Source organism: Motacilla alba, chromosome Z (assembly GCF_015832195.1).
Source record: "Motacilla alba alba isolate MOTALB_02 chromosome Z, Motacilla_alba_V1.0_pri, whole genome shotgun sequence".
In the NCBI taxonomy this organism is placed as follows: Eukaryota; Metazoa; Chordata; class Aves; order Passeriformes; family Motacillidae; genus Motacilla; species Motacilla alba.
In genome coordinates, this window is record NC_052046.1 from 17742005 (window position 1) to 17762991 (window position 20987).

The 20987-nt window shown below is 41.4% G+C and overlaps 2 protein-coding genes across 8 annotated transcripts in view; both read left to right on the plus strand.

Annotated features, from left to right (window-relative positions):
• MAP3K1 (mitogen-activated protein kinase kinase kinase 1) overlaps positions 1 to 4321 on the plus strand; it is a 57673-nt gene extending 53352 nt beyond the window's left edge. For both annotated transcript variants that reach the window (XM_038123520.1, XM_038123521.1), the window contains 3 exons: positions 457 to 599; positions 1071 to 1202; positions 2532 to 4321. In XM_038123520.1, coding sequence (XP_037979448.1) covers positions 457 to 599; positions 1071 to 1202; positions 2532 to 2681 — 425 coding nt within the window. In that variant the 3' untranslated portion in view covers positions 2682 to 4321. The remainder of the gene's footprint in view (positions 1 to 456; positions 600 to 1070; positions 1203 to 2531) is intronic.
• A 4001-nt stretch (positions 4322 to 8322) lies between these two features.
• On the plus strand, positions 8323 to 18008 carry SETD9 (SET domain containing 9). Of its 6 annotated transcripts, none has more exons than XR_005255165.1 (7): positions 8323 to 8470; positions 9162 to 9617; positions 11244 to 11303; positions 12260 to 12375; positions 12611 to 12778; positions 13501 to 14324; positions 14361 to 15813. XR_005255165.1 is itself a non-coding variant. In XM_038123522.1 (7 exons), the coding sequence occupies exons 1-7, from the start codon at positions 8385 to 8387 to the stop codon at positions 15907 to 15909; spliced, it is 1080 nt and encodes a 359-aa protein (XP_037979450.1). In that variant the 5' UTR covers positions 8323 to 8384; the 3' UTR covers positions 15910 to 18008. The 6 variants fall into 6 exon arrangements, 4 of the variants coding, with proteins under 4 accessions (XP_037979450.1, XP_037979451.1, XP_037979452.1 ...); XM_038123522.1 differs by lacking the exon at positions 14361 to 15813 and adding an exon at positions 15822 to 18008 and having other exon boundaries at positions 13501 to 13606; XM_038123523.1 differs by lacking the exon at positions 14361 to 15813 and adding an exon at positions 15822 to 17991 and having other exon boundaries at positions 9162 to 9526; positions 11180 to 11303; positions 13501 to 13606.
• Positions 18009 to 20987: the final 2979 nt, after the last annotated feature.

Sequence of the window (20987 nt, forward strand, 5' to 3'; positions counted from 1 at the left end):
TATGTCTTTACTAATTCTTTTTGAAACAGTAAAACTTTAAATTGCTTGTAATTACTGTTAAAGCAACTCAGGGTTGCTTGATAATGAAATAACTTCAAATTTCAAGAGGAGCTGCAGGCAATGAAAGCCTCCAGGACTTTGGGTCACCATTTTCTTCTATTATACCATCTCCAGGCGTTGTTCCAGAATCCTGTGTGTTTGCCCTACTTTGAAAATTTGATTGCCTCTTGAAATCTCTCGAACAGCCTGAAGCTGTGTGCAGTATCATTCAGGCATAACAGAAAAGTGAGGTTATTAGACCGTATCCTTGATTTTTAGATTTCCTTGATAGTGAGGTAGGGAATGTCAAACTGTTTTATAATTTTGAGATGCAGGGAGCAAAAATGTCAATGTCTGTTCATGCTTTTCCCTTTAATAGAGAGCCAACTAGTAGTATTTTTATTGTACTGTTGACAGGTGCCAATTTGCTAATTGACAGCACAGGTCATAGATTAAGAATTGCTGATTTTGGAGCTGCAGCCAGGTTGGCATCAAAAGGAACTGGTGCTGGAGAGTTTCAGGGACAGTTGTTGGGAACTATTGCATTTATGGCACCAGAGGTAAGAAACCGATTTTTAAAGTTATTTCAAAAAGTTTGTTTGAACTCTTTAAGCTACTTCATGTAGTCAAATAACAGAAAATTGCTGTATATGCTTCAAATGTGTTTTAAATGCCTTTGTTCTAAAGATTAGGAATGATTCCAACATTGCAATGATAACATTTCTTTCTTGCTGTCATTGTTTCAAGTAGTTTGTTACAAGACACAGTTATCACAAGTGTTGTTACTAATGCCCAAATCACCATTTGCTCAAAAACTAGCCATTGCAAGGTACTTTGCTTGCCGCTTGGTCAAGTATTTTATTCACTAGATCTCTAGACCTGTGTAAATCTTGTGGCATTTACATCACTGATCACTCTCTTAGCCTGACATATTAATCAGAATATACTTGTTCGATGATGTGTTGAGGTTTACTTTTAAATGACTTAGACTTTGAATTATATAATCTGATTTTTGGTGTCTGTCTGTTCAGGTCCTGAGAGGTCAGCAATATGGAAGGAGCTGTGATGTGTGGAGCGTTGGCTGCGTTGTCATAGAAATGGCTTGTGCTAAACCTCCTTGGAACGCAGAGAAACACTCCAATCATCTTGCTCTGATATTTAAGGTAAGATATTTTGCTATTACCAATATATTACAAAAGATGACAAGTAATCTTGTATACAGCGATGTAAATTTTATAAAAGTGTGTAGCAGGGATTGTTGCAATCATTTTTTTTTTAATGTTGGAGCTGTTAGTGCAGAAGCAATACTAGTACCAGTATAATCATGCTTGCTTCTTTTAAAAAAACGTGAAGAAACTGATAAAAAAAAAAAAAGATACTAATACATGATATTCAAAATCATTATAGAACAGTTTGTTTTGGAAAGGATCTCAAAGATAATCTAGTTCCACCTACCCTACCATGTGCTGGGGCACCTTCTACTAGACCAGGTTGTGGTCAGAAATGTCTGGTCTAAGATATAAAAATACAGTGTAACAGGCTAAAAAAAAAAAAATTAGGAATAGAGTTATCTTAAATTAGACAGAAGATTGGGATGTTAACTTTTTCTAACAATCCTGTAAAATACAGAAGCTCTTTTTTCCATAAACCGTTTGTGTAAGTATTCATATTTCACAGTGGGGAAAGTCCTTTTATAAAAGCCTAATGTTCCATGATCAGATTTTGCTGAAAGTTATTTTCCATTATGCCATGCTATATATGCTTTTTGCCCCTTCCTTTGCTTGCTAGATCATTCATCTGGGCCTTCGTGTTTCATACCAAAATCAATTAGTTATATTTAATTCTGAAGGTCCAGTTGAACTGTAGGCATGAATGAAGAAAATACCGCTGCAAGTAAAGGAAGTGTTTGCAGAAAACAGACATTGCACAGCAGTACTCAGATATGTTCTAAGTAAAATCACTGGTGCTAAGAGATGTAATTGTCTTGGTTCTGCATCACTGTGAATCAGGTGGTGCCACTCTAGTGTTCCCAGTCAATCTGCTTTAATCCAGCTAGATAAAATTAAAGATAATTTGTTTGAGAGGGATCTGTGTCTTTCTGAGAAATATTTGCCTTTGGGGGTAGTAGCAGAAATACAGTAAAGGCAGTGCAAGAAAGCACACACAGTTTAACTTCTTGTAGAGTAACATCACTTAGCTTAATGCTGTAGGAGCTTTTCCTATGGCCTGCTCTGAGATGATCACTGCATGATCTTAATGTGAGAACTTTTAGAGAAAAGTATCAGGAGGGAGTCAAACTAAAAAGCAATAGGCATAAGGACAATAAACTGAAAGTCGTAATGTAATCTTCAAACTGTAACAGGAAACATGCTGAATGGAGAAAAGTTCATAAATCTAACTCATCAGCTTTAATAAGCAGTTTGTAGAATGTTTTTGGGCTAGGAGAGGGGGCATAATTACTGACTTCTAAAAAGTTATTTCCCCTTGTTCAGATTGCTAGTGCAACTACTGCTCCACCAATCCCCACACATCTATCTCCAGGCTTGAAAGATGTGACTCTTCGGTGTTTGGAACTTCAACCTCAGGACAGACCACCTTCAAGGGAGCTGCTGAAACACCCAGTCTTCCGTACTACATGGTAGCTACTTATTTGTAAGGCTGAAATACTGAAGAAAATGCTACTGAATATACAGTAACTGTCTTGCAGTGCAGTTACGTGCAGCAAATTATATTATTCTACTGGCCTTAGTGGTAGATACATCAAGAACATAAGGCCAGTGGAGGACCCTGCCTAAGTGTGTGATTGACAAATCAAGATCTTTACCTAAGCTCAGTATGCAACATTTGACAATTCAAGCAGAGATTTGTAAACTGTGCCTTTTCAAACATCTGGCTCTATGTTAACATAAAAACATTTTTCCTTAAATCTGCATAATTATTTAGCAGGTAAGTGATTTTTATTTTATTTAGAGCACTTTTTCAGCACTATTGGAAGCTGAGAGGCTCAAGATCTATTTTAATATTGCAATATTTTAATATTGCAATCACTGTTCCATTTCACATGTAGATGCTCTGCAATTAGTAAGTTTTCAATACTGGTTAAACGGACATTCTGTATCTGTCCCTTTGAATTATCTGATGCTCTCTGTGTAGCAAATCCAAATATTGATGGAAACTTTAAAAAAGTATTTGCCTTCCTATAAAGTAAGAGCAGGCACTCATGGTTCACTGTGCATTTACTGCTGGCCATGTAATTTCTTTTGAAATCAAAGTTTGTTTTCTTTGTATTTTTAACTTTCATGAAAAGGGGATATTTTAAAATAGTCTTTAGAGAAAAAGATGCAAGCTGTGTCATGGAGTATTTTCCTGACACAAGAGTTTTAAAACCAGATTTGCTGGAAATCTGGGATAAAATGCCACCTTCAACAAGGATATGTTGAAGGCTCTGATAGTATAGGTTATTTAATAAACAAGATTGTTCTGTATAAAGCAACTTAGTCTGAACCATGCTAGAAGTTGTTGAGCCTTTTTTTCTCATATATCAGTTTCTTCTGGCAAATCATGTAGAGAAGTTTCATGTCAAGGGCCTCCCAAACCCAGCTTCCATTAAGTTTTTATGGGAGACTTTGGCATGTACTTCAGTGTGAGCAGGTGCCAAATGAGCAAATCTCTTTGTGTAAAGAAACTGAGGTTACATTCTCTACTGATAACAAGTTTTACCTGCTGTTTTCCTTCTGCCGTACATCATCTATTTACTGTAGCCATTAGTGGTAATTTAATTTGAAAATGTTAAAAATATTACCATAAGAAAGGTATTTATTTTAACAAGAAACAAACTTGGACTTGAAGATCAAGATAAAGTAAAATGTGAAGTAAAGCTTCACCTGTAGTGCAAAACTTGTCGGTTTTTAGGAGATGTGGGGTTTTTTTTTTTAAACAGGTTTTTAAAATTATTTTAAAGGCAGGTTTTTAGATTCTGATGCATGTAATTCTGAAGGAAAATGGCAGCTTTTTCTTTTGCTTTTTTAAAAATGGGGATCTTTTTTAATCTAATGATGATTGTGTTTAATCCATTTTGAAAAAAATTACTGTTCATGTTATAACTCTTCAGAAGCCAGTTGGATTGTTGGACTCAAATAGAATTGGTTATTTTCAAAGACTCAGGACAAACTAAATAAGCTATAGTACCTTAAAAGTGTATAATACAAATTGGAAGCAAGACATCTTAAAGATAAGTTTACATGAATGACAGTGCTCATACTAATAAAAAAAAAAAAAAAAACAACAAACCATGTTATTAGTTGTGAATGTGTTTCTTTTGGAAATTTTACATTCCTTTGTTTTTGAAGATTGGCAGACTTTGAAGAGTTAAAAAGATAATACCGAAATGTGAAGTTTGGTAGCTCTGTTTTGTACTTGACTTTTTTTTTGACCACTTTAGAATTTCTCATTCTAATAAGATTGTTTCCAAGTCTTTCCTATGTGCAAGCTTTAAAGGATGCACTCTTGCCAATTCATGTACTGAAAGATCAGTTTTCAGATTAATACTGTTTCTGGCAGAAATGTAAACTGTATAAACTGATGAACCTCAGCTAATCAGTATTACTATGTAGATCACCATGCCTACCACATTTCAAACTCAAACTGCCTCTTAGGTGTCCAAATGCGTTTGTTTGAGTTTGCATTTCCCTCGGCTTGCTGGTAATTGTGGTGTTTTTAAAATGGAGATGTGATGTAATATTCTTATTTTCTTTGGATCAAAGCTGGACTGAAAATTGTATTGTGTAATTATTTTTGTGTTCTTAATGTTATTTGGTACTTAAGTTGTAAATAACGTCTACTGCTGTTTATTCCAGTTTCTACTACCTCAGGTGTCCTATAGAGTTTCTTCTACCAAAGTTCACTTTCACAATGAAATTATATTTGCTATGTGACTGATTCCTAAGACTTCCAGGGCTTAAGGGCTAACTTCTATTAGCACCTTACTGTGCACGCAAATTTTACAGAAATCTCTGGGTTAAGAAATTTGGCTTCATTGTATCCTTTGTTATTTTAAATATATCAAGATATTTTAATTAAAAGTTTTTACCCCATTGAACCAATTTTATATAGTATAATTTGTACGTATTTTGGTGTTTTTTGTCTTTATAGTAAATAAAAGTTTTTGAACAAACTCTGTCCTTTGCTTACTGTAAGACAAACACATTCCTTTTACTGATGGAAATAAAATATTTCTGGTACACTTCACTGTTTATACATGATTTCATACACTTGATATATCAAGACTTATTTTCTAATAAAGGGCAGCAACAAAGACTAATTTTTTTTAATGATAAAGAAGGGAACTTCTCTTACGACAGCACTGTTATCTATGAATCTCACTTGATTATCCCTTTAAGCCAGGAATTGTCTAAATTTTGCATTACTGCAAATGTAACAATTACCTATTCAAGTATTCAAGTGAGCTGGTGAGGTCAGTTTTGGAGCCATTGAAGTGTGTTTTGGAAGTTAATCTGTTGTTTTATGTTTCTGGTGAAATGGTTCCACTGCTTGAAATTTTAATAGCAAACATAAGCCTTTTATTATTCAGGCAATCCATGTATTGCAAAGCTAGGGCTTGTTTCAGTTGTCTTTCTCCAGATATTTTTGAAATTTTAGAAATTAATTTTTTTTATGGAAACATTTGAACTATAGGCTTTCTTGTGACTATAAATTCTGTATTTTGAAGGACTGCACTTTTTATTATTTTTATTTGGTATAAGACTTTATTCAGATAGATACAAGTGTATCATTTCAGAAAAAACTGGCAGCAGAAATCTTCAAATAAATTTTATATTTCAAATAAATCTTCAAATAAATTTCTCAAATCATAAAATTGTACTACCTGATATGTCAGAAAGGAAAATAATGGCAAGAAGGATTAAGTAGGAGATAAACTTACTATAATGTATCTTTATCTGATTTCCTGTAGAAGTTCTGAATCCTGCAGTACTGTGTCCTACTTGAGATGTTGCAGCCTCCTTCTCAGGAACGAGGGATGGCAGAGGTCACTGGTGCCCCGCAGATGGCAGTAAATTTCAAAGACACCTACTTAGGGAGCCAAGTATGTGCACAGGGCCCATTCAGTTCTTCCACAGGCAGAGGGTAAGCTCTGTGCCTGGTGTGACTTCTCTGGTGGGAATAAAATAATGGTTCTGTGTGTTGGTCAGAGGTTGAAAGTCTGATGGTGTTTCATCTTTGCAAGTTCTCACTTGAGGCTAAGAACTGCCTCCAGAACACATTGGAATGTCACGTATGTCCCTTCATCACATGAAAGTGGGCAACTTGTGTGCATGGCTGTTGTGACCTGTCAGCCCACCTCCCAAAGCTCTCTTCTTTCCCTTGCTAACTTTTCACTCATTGCTTAGTCTTCCTTAGTGACCTGAATCACGCTATGACTCCTTACTTTTAAGAGCCACAGTATGCATGTGATGTGGCGAACATGTGTCTTTTTTAGTGCTTATAACACGCCGCTGCTGAAACCAGAGTTGCAAGTCTTGAAGTGAGACTTTTCTTCCCTGTAATTACTGAGGAAGGCCAGAAGATGGCAGGGAAGCACTTTGCAGCAGCCACTGCATTTCCCCTCAATTTCTTCTGTTTGCAATAGCCCTTCACTCAGCTCCTGTTCTTGGAAAAGATGAGACAGGCCAACAGTGGAATTGAAGTGATTGTAGAATAAATCACGGTACAACTTTAAATATTTGTAAAGCTCCGAGATGGTAAGTTAATTCTTATAGTTACATTGCTCTGAGGGGCCTGTCTCAAATTTCCCAAACCCTTGTCAAAATTTCAGGTCCAGGGGAAGGAGTGTAACCCCTTAGAGTGTTTTGAGGTCTGATTTCTCTGTTTACTCCAAAACCAATTCTCAAATGCTCCATATTTTTTAAATTGCTTTCCAAATAAAGTAAAATACATGCATACGTGTTCTTTTTTTTTCCCAATTCATTGGCAGTGTTAAACTAAAACTCAAGATAAGGAGCAGCATCCAGCAGCATCCAAAGATAAAAGTTTTATAAAACTAGGTATCCAGGCAGCCAAAGGACAACAGTGGCCAAAAATGATAACAGTACCCTTATCTTTATACGTGTGGTGGTTTGTAGAGAATGTTTTGAGGGCCATTGCTAATTTTTGAAGACCAATTGCTGAGTGATTGTTTTCCTCACTATTTTTTTAATTACCTTAGAGATTAGTGATGGTAGAATGTGACACTAAAAGGCCTTATGTACCTGTTTGTAAATGCTCGTGAATTGTAGTATATCCCTTCACTCTGTGTACTTCAATGCTGCTGCTTGCTGTACATCAGTCAGTGGTAGCACCTTTAAATCTACAGTAGCTTATGATGCTACAAAGTACAACTCATGCCTCCTTGTTACCACAGTCACATACTAGCTAAAAGTGTGAACAGAGGTGTTAACAAGGCTCATGTCTATTACTGAGCCACTCTTTCTATGACATGGATCGCAACTCTGCAGGACAAGTCTTAGGAAGAGCAGCTGAGGGAGCTCGTGGGGGGATGGGCTCAGCCTCGAGAAAAAGAAGCCTGAAAAGGAGGTTGGAGCCAGGTGTGGGTCGGCCTCATCTCCCAGGAAACAGGATGTGAGGATGTGGCCTTTAAGCTACTGTGAGGGAGGTTCAGGTTGGATATTAGGAGGAATTTCTTGACAGGGAGGATGGTTAGGCGTTGGAATGGGCTGTCCGGGCAGATGGTGGTCACTGTCCCTGGAGATGTTTAAGGGAAGATTGAACAATGATACCGTGGTGTTTAGTCATAGGTTGGACTCGATCTGAGAGGTTTTTTCCAACCTAATTCGTTCTGTGACTATCTGAGGCACTAACAGCCCTCAGCATCGCTAGAAGCAGGCACTGGATGATTTTGGAGAAGTGATCTGACCGTGTAAGGAGTGGTCTTTAACGGCCGCTTTCAGATAATTTTTAAACCACCTTTTCATCTGATCTTTTTTGACTGTTCAGTACAATACAGAAGGTGCAAAGTAACATTGTTCCGAGAGAACTGTGTGTACTCCCGTCTGCAAGCGTGCACCCAGGAGCTATGCGTTTTCATTCCCGGTGCCTGCAGCTGTCCCCGCTCTGGCTCTTGCGCGCCGTTACGGCGGAGCGGCGCGGCCTCACCCTGGGCCCCGGGGCTCGCGGCCCCGCCGCTCGGCGCCGCGCCGGCCGCTCGCAGCCAATGGCAGCTCAGGACACAAACGCGCCGGCGTGTGTGCGGAGCGCTGATTGGTTGTTCCAGTCCGCGCGGGCGCGGCTCGGCAGGGGGGCGGTGCCGCGGCCGTGGGGGAGCGGTCGCCATGCTGCGGGAGCTGCGGCGGCGCTGGCGCTCCTACAAGTACCGCTTCGTGCCCTGGCTCGCCCTCAACCTCCGCCGCCAGCGCAGGTGAGGCGCGAGGAAAGGCCCCGGGCGCCAGCCCGGACCCCGCTGCCCCTCGTCGGGTCGGTCTGGGGCGCCGCAGGAGCTCACTCGGGTTTGTCACTCAGAAGTGCTTCAGCATTGGTCGCCCCTCGGCTGTCATGGAATTCTTAAGTCAGCCACGTTGAAATGGTGTTTAACGTTGAAGATTAGATGGATAGATAGATAGAATAAGATAAATAATTTATTGTTCGTGAGATGTGTATTCCCTACTTTAATCGTAAAAGTAGTGTTTGAATTTAAGTTGTTATTGTGACATGGTTATAAGTAACAAAATTAAAATAAGTAACTAAAAACCTTCCTTGCCCATGCAATATTTGTTTTGCTCATTTAAAGTGTAATGAACTCTTTGTATTTTTTAAAATAAACATTACAATAATTATGTTTTATTTTTGGTGTTTTTTTCACTGAGAGCTCAGTAGGGTTTAACCTTGTGGTAAGTACTCTGATGATGATTTATAGAACAGGTACTGGTTTTTACTAAAGAGTCTTTTTTAGTGTTTTAAGAACAGTGGCTTTAGCTTGAGCAAACATGAAAAAAGCTTGGGGTTTTCTAAAACAACAGTGTATTGAAGTTACTGGTGCTGCAAAATGGCTCTTCTCTATTTAGAAGAAAATTATATGTTTCTAATTTTAAAATATTTTATTTTCTTTACAGGACCCTTCGATATGTTCCTGAAAGCTCTCAAGACAAAATAATTGCTGATGAAGATGTCTATGAAACACTACTGAAAACATTTAAAGCTCTGTTCATAAATGACTTCAGTAGACAAGCAGATATTCTGGCCTTACTTCCAGAAGTCAAGCGTCAGTATCTAGAATTACTTACTGTGGAGCAGAAGCGGTCAGGAGTAAATTCTTGTAGCCATCAGGCTCAGCACGTGTTTTGTCCTGAGGAAGTTTTGTTTAACACACTTGGGTTCACTGTTAGCAGAGACCGGAGTTCGCTGGTGTCTGCTGGAACTGGAGTCTTTGTTACCAAAGGTTTTGTTCCCAAAGGGACGGTTGTGTCTATGTATCCTGGTAATGGAATGTTCTTATTTTTGATTAAGTTAGATGGGACTTCTCACCATCTGATCATGGAATGCCAAAGATCTACACTAATTTTTATTCTGTGGGTTTTCTTTCTCTCATTCCTTAACAAAATCACCAGTTAGGCTGCATGAGAATATTTATAAACTATCTAGAGTTATTTTGGAAATGCAAAAAACAATATTGGGAAGGATAACTTTGTTTAGAAAAAGAATTTAGTACTTAAAGCCTGATTTTCCTGCAGCTGCAAAACTTGTTCCAGATTCTTTAAATGTAAATGCACAGGAGAAACTTAAAGTAGATGAACAGAACAGTTTATTCCTTGGGGTTTCTGTTTTGGTTCAGGATTTGAAAAATTAGGTTTGACATCTCCACACAGGTCAGTAGACAATTGTGTGAGCTTCTTCAAAGTACAGAAGTACAAAATGGAGAATGAAAATAAAACCTTCCTTTAGCAGAACTTTATTCCATGAAGTGTATCGGAAAAAATCAGTACTTCTGTCTTCCTCATTTCTTGGAAATGTATTTGCATACTATTCTTAAGAAGGTTTGTAATTTTATCAGAATGGCCAAGCTAGCAGCTCTGCTGAGTTGCTTTGGGTTTGTTAGTGTTTCATCTGCCAGCAAAATCATCCCCTGTGGTCTCTGGCTTGTGCCAGCAATGCAGCATTGGGAGCAGCCCCAGCCTTCGCTGGGCAGTGGAGTGCATTTTTTGGGGTGCCTGGCCATTGCCATTGATGACTCGTGAACTGATGAGACAGCGAGAGAGCCTGCCACTTTTGCAGCTCACTTCAAATTTCAGACACATACTAGATGTGAGCATAGGCTCATTCAGAGTCTGCTGCATCAGATTTTCTACCAAAACAAGAGGATGGGCTGCTGAAATGCCTTTTCAGGGTAATGACCTGCCAAGCTGAGCATGGGACCTGTGTGCAGGGACTGCACCCTGCCTGTGGCCTTTTTCTGGCTTCTTGTGATATTGCAGTGCAGGATTTCTGCAGAGAGGTGCTGAAGATGTAGTGGGTGTGAGGGATGCAGGACAGTGATATGAAAATTGGCAAGCCAGTCAGCTTGCCAGTTGCTTTTCTCTGCTTAGAATTCGTGACAGGTTAAATCCTCACCTCAGATTTAGGAAACAGTCTGCTGAAATATTTTCTTGGTTTGTCATTTTTCATCTCCTGGACCAAACAAAATCCCTGCAGTAATGGAGGGAGGTGTTTCAGATTCTTTGCTGAATCTGTGTGTGTTATTCAGAGTCCTGATGCAGTAGTAATAAAACTGCTTAGTGTCTTAAGCTGTGTTTTCCTGAACAAGTATCACTTGATGTTTTCATCTCTGAAGCACGCTAGCTGGCTGTAAGGCTTTATCTATGTCTTCCAAAGATATTCAGTTCAGGTCTTCTGTGATTTCCTATGAGGTTTCTCTCTTTATATTATATCAGCTCATTTAGTTGAGAGGGGATTTTTTACATCCCAAAAAGTTGTGTCTGAAAGTTTGTAGGTTTACAGATGTCAGTGTCACTAAGTGAGAGGGGACTTTTCTCCTACCCACTGTCTCTCCTTTGAGTTTCTGTGTGGAGGGGACTGAAAGCCCATTCTGACAGTTAACTTCTTTTCTTCTGAAATAATATCTGTCTTGCAACAGGTACAGTATACAGAAAGCATGAGCCCATCTTTTTCCAGTCCCTTGGCAATCCCTTTATTTTTAGGTGCATTGATGGTGTCCTTATTGATGGGAATGATAAAGGACTGTCAAGATCAGTGTACAGGTAAGTGGAAGAAATAGAGGATTGTCACTCATCTGATGTAAAACAGGGGTACTCCTCATCTTAGTTCCCTGTTTCTTACCCTGAGTTGTACATTATTGTCATCCACCTGTGCATTGCTTGTAGTGCGAACAGCACAAGGGTGAGACGTGTTGGATGTGATCCGTTATGTACTTGTGTCTTCATCTGTAACACCAGTGAGATGCATTTTGCTGTAGAGACCTTCCTGTACAGAAAATAGTTTTACTAGAGCAGGATGTAGTGTAAAAGTATTGGAATGTTTCTGAGCTGTTACTCAAACCTGCTTACTTCATTAAGTCCAAGTCCCTGCTCCTTATGGGACTACCTAAAACTGAACCCTGTGACTAAGAGCGTCACGCACACGTTCCTTGAACTGTCACAGACTTGATGCTGTGACCACTCCCCAGAGGAGCCCTGTGACTGGCCATCCTCTCAGTGAAGAATCTTTTCGTGATGTCCAGTCTGAACTTCCCCTGACACAGCTAACTGGTTGATTTACCTTAAGATATAATTTGTTGCAATTTGTGTTTGAATATGATGTAAAAAGAACTAAGAGGTTTACAGAAATTAATACCTAGTTTGAATAGTAATACCCATGAATACCAGATTTTAGTTTCTGGAATGAGTTGAAAGCTAATATTGTAATGAGTCTTTGCATTTTAAGAGATGATTGAAAGGTGTTGACACTTCTGTAATGGTAACGTTAGATGTTGATTTGCGGAAGAGAATGTTTAGTAGTTTTGTGGAGATTCTTCCACCAGAGTCTGAAGGACACCACAGAGTAGTGGGATCTGTTGGTCTATTCACGTGCCCTCCACCCCAGGTGGGCTGGGTAGCTGTAAGTTTATGCAGTGACTGTGGCCATTCCTACAGAGGAAATAAGATAACCTGTTAGATGAAGGAGCCATGATCCACACTAATGCTGTCGGGCATTTCAGGTCTTGCAGCAGAAGAGACCAACTTGGCCCTTTTCAAATGAGTGATGAGAGCTGGCTCACAGCCACCCTGCAAAACCCACTGGCAGTGGGACAGTATGTCAACAACTGCTCACATGGTAAGGTGTCAGGTGAATTTTCCAAGTGTGAGTTTGGCTTTATGGATATAAATTATTTTGAAGGTTACACAGTGAATAGGAAATTGATCGGAGGGGGGGGGGGGCAGTAGTACTGTTTAAAACAAGCACTTAAGAAGTAAAACTTCTCTGAGGTTTTTTGTCACAGCTGAGTGTTAGAATCCTTCCACGCAGCAACACTTCAAATATACTTTTTCTTTTCTCACTTATGTCCCAGTTTCCCTCCTGGTATGTCAAATGAAAGGCACACACTCCAAAAGTGAGATGGTGGGAAAGCATACCTGGCAAAGTACCACCGGACTAAGACAGTTTAGAGTTGCAGATCAAGTTTCCCAGTATTGTTCCATGAGGCTTCATGAGAAAACTGCCCACAGTGACATCTACAGTAAGATTCTATCACTGCTCACTTTGAACTGTAAGACCTTTTTTAGACTTCCTTACATTTATGCACAAAATCTAGGAAACTGTTGTTGTAATCACACTTGTTGGACCTGAAGAAGGGAACTACTTCTTCTGTGTCACTGTTGGTCTTAAGTAACTCACAGGAGCAGTTGTACTGTACAGAGAGTTGAATTGATATCATACTCAGCTTCTGAGTGGCTTTCATAACCTGCATTACACTAAAGATTCTCTGCCTCCAATTAGCATTCAGAAAGGTTGCTGGAGGAGCAACCTGGGGATTGGCACAGAGATACAGGGGTGTCCCACGAAACTCTTTCTTCCAGGTCATGTCTGTGTAATTGGTGATTTTTTTCCCCGCTTTTATTTCAGACATGTTTTGCCACCAAGCAAAAATATTTTCCAATTTTTTTTTAATTGTAAAAGCAAACACTATGTACTTGGAACTATTAGCAGTGCTGTAAGCTACCCCTGGCACTAAACAATAATGTGCCTCTTCATTGACATGTTGATAACTGGGCAAAGCTCCTATAGTTGATTGCGTACCTCTTGTGTAATTCAAAATAGGCCTTCGGAGGAATGCAGTACCTCCCAACAGAGGAATAGTTTTCAGGTTTGGTGAAGGGTCTGGTTCTTCTGTAGCAGCACATTTGATGTTTCTTCATATCTCTAAGCCCTATCTAATAACATTTTTTTTTTAATTTCTAGAAAAAGCAGCAAATGTGTGTTATCAAGAGTTTGACGTGCCAGGACATTTTCCAGTAGAACTGAAACAATATCTTCCAAACATCGTCTACAGCCATGACATAGAGAGGTTGGCAGCAAATGAAAGAGCTGGTAGATTTGTATGATACAAAGCATACTGCATGTGTAAAGAAAAGACAGACATGGTTGAAAAATAACAAACCGTATGAAGATGAGTTATACAAAAGTGTGCAACTGTATGGGAGAGTTACCGCTGAATAGACTTAATTTTAATTGCAAGACTCCTCATTCTTTTTTCCACATTTTCACACATGAAATCAGCATATCTCTAAAGACACAGTTTTACAAGCAGTGTTGCACTTCAGTGCAATTCTGAATCCCATAAAGCAGTAGTTGTACTTTGTATTACAGTACTGAGGCTTTTCAGTTCCTATCTCAAATCTGTTTCATCCTTGACCAAAGCCCTTCTGAGATAATTCACATTTAGGCTTCTTACTCTCTATTCTCCATGTCTTCTGCTTATGTGACAAATAAGCAAATGAATAAGAAGAAACCTAATATTGTATTGAGACAATTAAAATGCTGTGCAATATAAGGGCATATACTTACAGTACAATTAGTAAAATTACGACATCCTGTTCATGATTTGAAAGTCCACCTTTTTTCAGAAATAGAACACTTCAAAATATTTCTCATGTAATCCTCTCAATTTCAAGGATGTACAAGAATTTTAGAGCAGATCGTCTGAACTTTTAGTGTAATTCTGGAGTTACTTAAGTACTTTGAAATTTCATTGGAGAAAGTTGTGGTGCATACTGGGAAAAACAGCTTTTCTGATTAAACTTAGAGTTTGTTGAGTGAAGGCTTTTCTGATTAAACTTAGAGTTTGTTGAGTGAAGGTTAAAGATGCACTTGAAATCTGCAGATAATTAAATAAGTGCTAATAAAATAAGCAGTAGGACTCATCTCAGGAAGCCTGGATACTGAACTTGAAGTGTGAAAGCATATAAACTATAGGACTGCTTCAGGAAAGGGGAATGTTGCCTTTGCTTGGAATCTGTCCAAGAAAATATTGGTCTTCTGATCTTCATTTCTCCCAGTGTGCTGCCACCAGACAAAAGATTCCATCTGCTTCTAGGTGCTTGTTTTGATACTGATGTATACCATGCTGACAGCATAGATTATCTGGTTTCTAGATCTTTTTATGTCTTATGAAACAGTTCTCAGTACTTACTTACCTTGTTGTTTCATGTTTCAAAATGGCCTTACACTAAATTTTGAATAGTGGAGACTTGAGTTCATGCTGTTTTCCGCTTCCTGGTTCATCAGTACGCAAAGCATGTGCTCTCCTTCCCAGAACACGTACTTCAGTTTAAGGGCATGGTCGTTCACTAAAAGGAAGTTTAGAGGGGTGGGTTTCTGTACTTCTCCGTGAGAAACTGCCTGCCAGCCCCTGATTGCAGCTGACTGAGGGAGCTGGAGGTGTTTAGCCTGGAGAAAAGGAGACTCAGAGGTGACCTTATCACTCTCTACAACTGCCTGAAAGGTGGTTGGAGTCAGCTGGGGGTCAGTCTCTTTCACTAGGCAGCAACTGACAGAACCAGAGGACACAGTCTTAAACTCAGACAAGGGAAATATAGGTTGGATGTTAGGAAAATGTTTTTTATGGGAGGAGTGATGAAGTACTGGAATGGTCTGCCCAGGGTGGTGGTGGAGTCACCGTCCCTGGATGTGTTTAAAAAAAGACTGTATGTGGCACTTGGTGCCATGGTTCATTTGAGGAGTTAGGGCATGGGTTGGACTCAGTGGTCTTAAAGATCTTTTCCAACCTAGTGATTCTGTGATAATGGACCCATCTCTGCAGATGGTAGCAGATCTCTGATGCAGTTAAGAGCCGTCTTCCTGGGTGGTGGTGGGCGTTAGGAGGGACACTTTAGCCAGCTGGCACCTGTGGACAGGTGTGTCCACAAGAGTGGCTTCCGCTGCATGAACTTTGCTGTAGCTTCTGTTCCTGTTTGAGTAAGTGTGTCTCTTGCAATCTTGACTAATTCTTTTAATCTCTGAATGATTGTGTGGAACAGTTGAGTGGAAACACTTTTTGCATGCCCACATAGGCTGTTGGTTTTTAAATTATATTTGTTTTACTTATATTGCTGTCTGTATTACAGTGTTGTTTTCCCATGTTCCCTGCCCTGCATTACGCATATTACTCAAAATTAATCTGGACAAGGCCACTGGTTTAGCTTTTTGAAATGAAGAATTGAAAACAATTCAAAGGAAAATATAATTGTTCACTTTCACATGTTTTGCTTCTTCTTTTACAGCCACTTGAGGTGTGTAGTTCTTGTCACTCTCAGAGACATCAAGCAAGGAGAAGAACTTTTTTCAAATTATTACACTGTTGTCAGCTGAATTAATAGATTCAAAACTGAAGAAATCTGTGTCAATAAAATATGTATAGTGCCTATACTTCAAGCTTGATCATCATTTTTGTGTAAGGGAGAGCTCTAGTTTTACCATCCAGAGAGCAAAACTGTAGAAATTCAGCAAAATTTAATTTCTCTGAAAATAATCTGCATTTGATGTACAGGTGAAGACTTAACCATTTACATCATTAGGTTCTCAGATGTCTGCTGTTGTTGATGTTTCTGTATATTGGTGTTCAGCTGTCCATAAGGTAGTTCATAAAATTAAAACTTAAGTTCTGGATATGCAATTTAATCTACCAGATTGCACAGTTGTCTGTAATTGGGAATGTTGTAGTGTATTTCCATTTAATTTCCTTTAAATGGACGCAGCTCGTAAGAATGGCTATCCTCTTGAATTGTATAATATATAATGCTAATCTGCATAGTTCACAGTAGTTACTAGGTCTTTTTTTGGTTTTCTTGAAATTGACCCATTTGGTATCAGCTTGCTTTTAAAAAACACAGCAGTACAGGCAGCTGTCCTAATCTTGTATGAAGCCCATTTTGGATCCATGCTGATGGGCCCCTCAGCTGTACTTGCATGGTGCACTGTCCTCTTGAGGCCATCTTGAGCTGCTGGCTTTAGCTGTGCCAGTCCTGTGTGTCTTTAAGCCTCTTCCAGTCCTGATTCCAGTGATTCATGGCAAGTTTCCTGGCATGTGGCAAATTCCATTGCTTTTATTCGCAAGAGGACTTCATTAATCAGTTGCTGGTATAAACAGGGCCAGCTATTTGTACATTAACTTTTGCTGCTGTCTGCAAACTGCTTTCAGAAAGATGAAACCAGTATTTAACTGCAGAAGTTCAAGCAAGCCTCCCAGTGGATTTGTGGTTGGCGTAAGCTCATGAGAGAGGAGGAACTGGGAAATGCTGTGCTGTTACAAATTGGGTAGTGGTTGGGGCAGCCAGGGTTCCCTGCTTAGCTGCTGAGACATCATCTCCTTTTCAGAATGCAAAGCTTTGTGATGTTTGCATTACGTGGTCTGTTTCCAAACCTGAACCTTGCCTGTCACATTCATTTGGAAGTCCTTCAGTGCCAGAGGAGGCAGTGAAGGACAGGCTATTTCAGCAGTTAACCAGCTGAAGCTAACCAGCAGAGCTCTGAGATAGTGGCATCAGGCTCAGCATGGATTGTGCCCATTTTGTGATGATGATCAGGGCAACTTCTAGTGACATTCTTTGTGTCTTCACTGCTTGGTAAGGCATCAGAGCAGTGACCAGCAGTCTGCTGAAGAGAGAATTCATCCTCCGTGACCCTGAAGATCCCTTCTCTCCTGAGCTGACTCTTCTCAGCTCTCTGTGAGGTTATTGGGATCTCTTGATCTGTGAAGGAAGCTGGATGTCAAGAGCACTTGAAGTATTCCTAGTGTGGGGGGGAGCGGTTCCCCAGGCAGCTCCCATGGCACTCTGGAAGGAGTAGAGTAGGAAAGGTGTGTGTGTGTGCTGCTGCTTATTTGTCCTTTTTCCCCTTTCTATTAAAGCTGCTGTTCTTTCCTGGCCACTGCTCATCAGACCCTCCCATGAGCTGATCTGACTTGCTAAGTAACACCACCACCCCATGCTTTCTCTGCTGTTTTGTTCTCTTCTATTGCAGTGAGCTGAAGCAGCTCATAGAAGACAGCCTACAGAAGGGCCAGAGTGAGCCAGAGAGCAGGAAGCCCATAGGTGGTGTCAGAGCTGCTGATTTGACTCCCTGGGTCTTACAAAGCTGTGCTTTCAGACAGTTGTATTTTGCACATAAAGGTGATGCGGTACTTCCTCACTGCCTGCCAGGCTGCTTTGCTCACCACTGCCGGTTGCTCCTCCCCCTGCCGGCTCTGGAGCTTACCTGGCAACAGAGGAGACCATGTCAGGAACTGCAGCAAGAGGGAGTGGTGATGTTCTGCCGCCTTAAAGAGCTGTGCATTTCTCCCACCTGCTCCTTTGCTGGTGGCACAGCAGGCAGGTGCGTGCCAGCCACAGCAAAGGAGCGGGTGGGAGAAAGTCATGCTGCAGGGCAGGAGTGGGCCCAGGGCTCAGCACGGTGAAGGGAGCAGGAAAGCACATTTCTGCTGGGGCATCCTGGCTTCATCCCCTATCCGAGGGACAAGACTTACTGGGAGCTTAAAATTACTTTCCCCTACCGAGAGGGAAGAGAAATCCAAGAACTAGTAGAGGAAGTGTTTTGTCAAACTGATAGCCAGGGTTTGTGCTTGTAGTGTTTGCTGCCTTGCAATTTGTGGACAAAACAAGCCAGTGAGGCAGCAGCAGTGATTGGTTGGATAGATTTGGAGGTGAGGGTTAGGCCATGCTGTTCAGGGGATCCCCGAGCTCAGCAGCACTTGAGCAGCAGCCCCAAGCCCTGTCTGGACCTAGAAGCAGCCAATCAGCCACTTTGCCAGGACCAGTGCAGCAGATTTAATCGGCTCTAAGGAGCTTCAGCAACCCAGAGTGCAGTGAACAGGAACATGGTACAGCAGGATGACCAGGAAGGGATCCTGTGACCATCTGCAAGGAGCCAATAGAGACAGATAAACAGACTCAGTATCTGGTGGGGAAGAGCCACAAAATATCCGTTCAGCCTCAGTCTTATTAATGTAAGCTAATATTAGCATAAGCTTCAGTTGTGGTGTTGCTGCACCACAGAGCTCATTCCCCTGCAGCTGCTGCTAGCCATGTCAGAGGCCTCCAGCTGGACAGCAGACCTGCTGATGACAGATGTATCTCTCCAGAAGTGTCTGATGCCTCTCAGGCTGGGCCAACAAACAGTTCTTTTGCAGAAGGTGTGCTGTGGTTAAGAGATGGGTTACTGGGTGAAGGAGCAGAGGAAGAAGTGAACAAGTCGTATTTGAGTGAATGAGTAAGAGATTGACAGTTATTTACAGAGAAGCTACACTCTCAAGTCTCTCAGGAGTCTCAAACCTCCATGATGGTGGGGAAGCTGATGTACTCAGAATCCTGCAAGGTGATTAGCCAAGGGTCTGTTGAAGATGAAGGCTGAAAGCAGATCACTGCATGTACCAGGAAGAAGGCTCCTCCTGAAAACAATTAGGACTAGCACCAGTTACAACAGGTATGAGGCCCTGGAACTAGAAGTCCAGACAACAGATGAAGTAGGTGAAGATCCTTCTGGAACAGTGAGGCCTTGTAAAACAACACTACCTGTACTCCACAACCATATCATTTAGGAGAAAAGGGGTAGTTTTAATAGGAGACTCTCTTCTGAGGAGAACAGAAGGCCAATATGCAATCGGACCCAATGCACAGGGAAGTCTGCTGGCTCCCAGGGGCTCAGATGAAGGATGTTACTGGAAAGCTCTTCAGTCTAGTAAGGCCATTTGATTACTAGCTGCTATTGGTTGTTCAAAATGGCAGAGACAAAAGGCCAACAAGAAGTCTGAGGGCCATCAAAAGAGCCTTCAGGTCCTTGGGACAATTGGGAGTCTGAAGGATCAGGAGTACAGGTAGTGATTTCCTTGATTCTTAGAGTAACAAAGAATAATATTGATAGGAGGATGGACTAAGGGAGTCTCAGTGCTCTGAGCTGGAGGACCATGACTGTGAGAATGATCAGCTCCCAGCTGACCCTGAGCTTGTGTGGGACCTGCTGCTCCAGCTGGATCCCTAAGAATGTATGGGGTCTGATAGGACTCATCATATCAGGATGAATAGGATTCATTCATCAAGGAATCCTGAAAGAGCCGAGTGATGTTGTTGCAAAACTTCTCTCAAAGATCTATGAGGAATCTTGGGAATCTGGAGAGGTTTCATCTGACTGGAAGCTGGCAAATGTCCTGATTTTCAAGCAGGGAAAGGAGGACCCTGGAAAACACAGGCCTGTCCATCTCATTTCAGTGCCCAGTATAATCATAGAACAGATGATTCTGGCAAGTATTGAAAAACAAGTGGAGGACAATTCAGTCACTGGTCACAGCCAGCACAGCTTCATGAGAGAGAAAGTCCTGCTTGTTGAACCTGATTTCCATTTATGACAAGATAGCACATGTAGGAAAGACAATTGGTGTGATCTTTTTTTGGATTTCAGTAAAGCTCCCATTGCTCTCTCTCCTTCTGGGCAAAATGTCCAGCTCACAGCTGGACAAACACATCATGGGATGGGCGAGACCTGGCTCATGGGTTGGGCACAAAGGGTTACGGTGAATGGGGTGGTATCAGACTGGGGACCTGTCGCTAGGGGTGTTCCACAGTGCTCCATCATCAGGCCTGTGCTCTTTGACATCTTCATGCACGACTTGGACAAAGCATGAAAAGGAATACTAAGTTTGCTGATTACCCTAAACTTAGAGGACCTTTGACTCCCTTGAGGGCAGAGACATCTTATAAAATTAGGGAGATGGGCAGTCACCAACCATATGAAGTTCAACAAAGGTGGATGCCAGATTCTGCGCCTGGGATGGGGCAGCCCTGGATGTACAGACAGACTGGGGAATGAGAGGCTGGACAGCAGTGCCATGGAAAGGGCCCTGGGGCTCTGGTCCATGGCAAGTTGAACATCAGCCAGCAGTGCCCTGGCAGCCAGGAGGGCCACCCATGTCCTGGGGGCATCGGAGACAGCATCACCAGCCGGGCAAGGGAGGGGATTGTCCCGTTCTGCTCTGCACTGGGGCAGCCTCACCTCGAGTGCTGGGGGCACTTCTGGGTGCCAAAACAGAAGACATTAAACTACTAGAGAACATCCTGAGGAGGGCCATGAGGATGTTGAAGATTCTGGAGGGGAGCCTGATGAGGAACAGCTGAGGTCACTTGGTCTGTTCAGCCTGGAGGAGACTGAGGGGAGACCACACTGTGGTCTTCAACATCCCCAGGAGAGGAAGCAAATGGGCAGGCACTGATCTCTTCATTCTCATGACCAGTGGAGTTGTGTCCAGGGAGGTTTAGGCTGGGTAGCAGGAAAGGGTTCTTCATCCAGAGGGTGTTTGGGCACTGGAACAGGCTCTCCAAGGAAGTGGTCAGAGCACCAGCCTGACAGAGCTCCAGAAGTGTTCAGACAATGCTCTCAGACACATGGTGTGACTCTTGGGG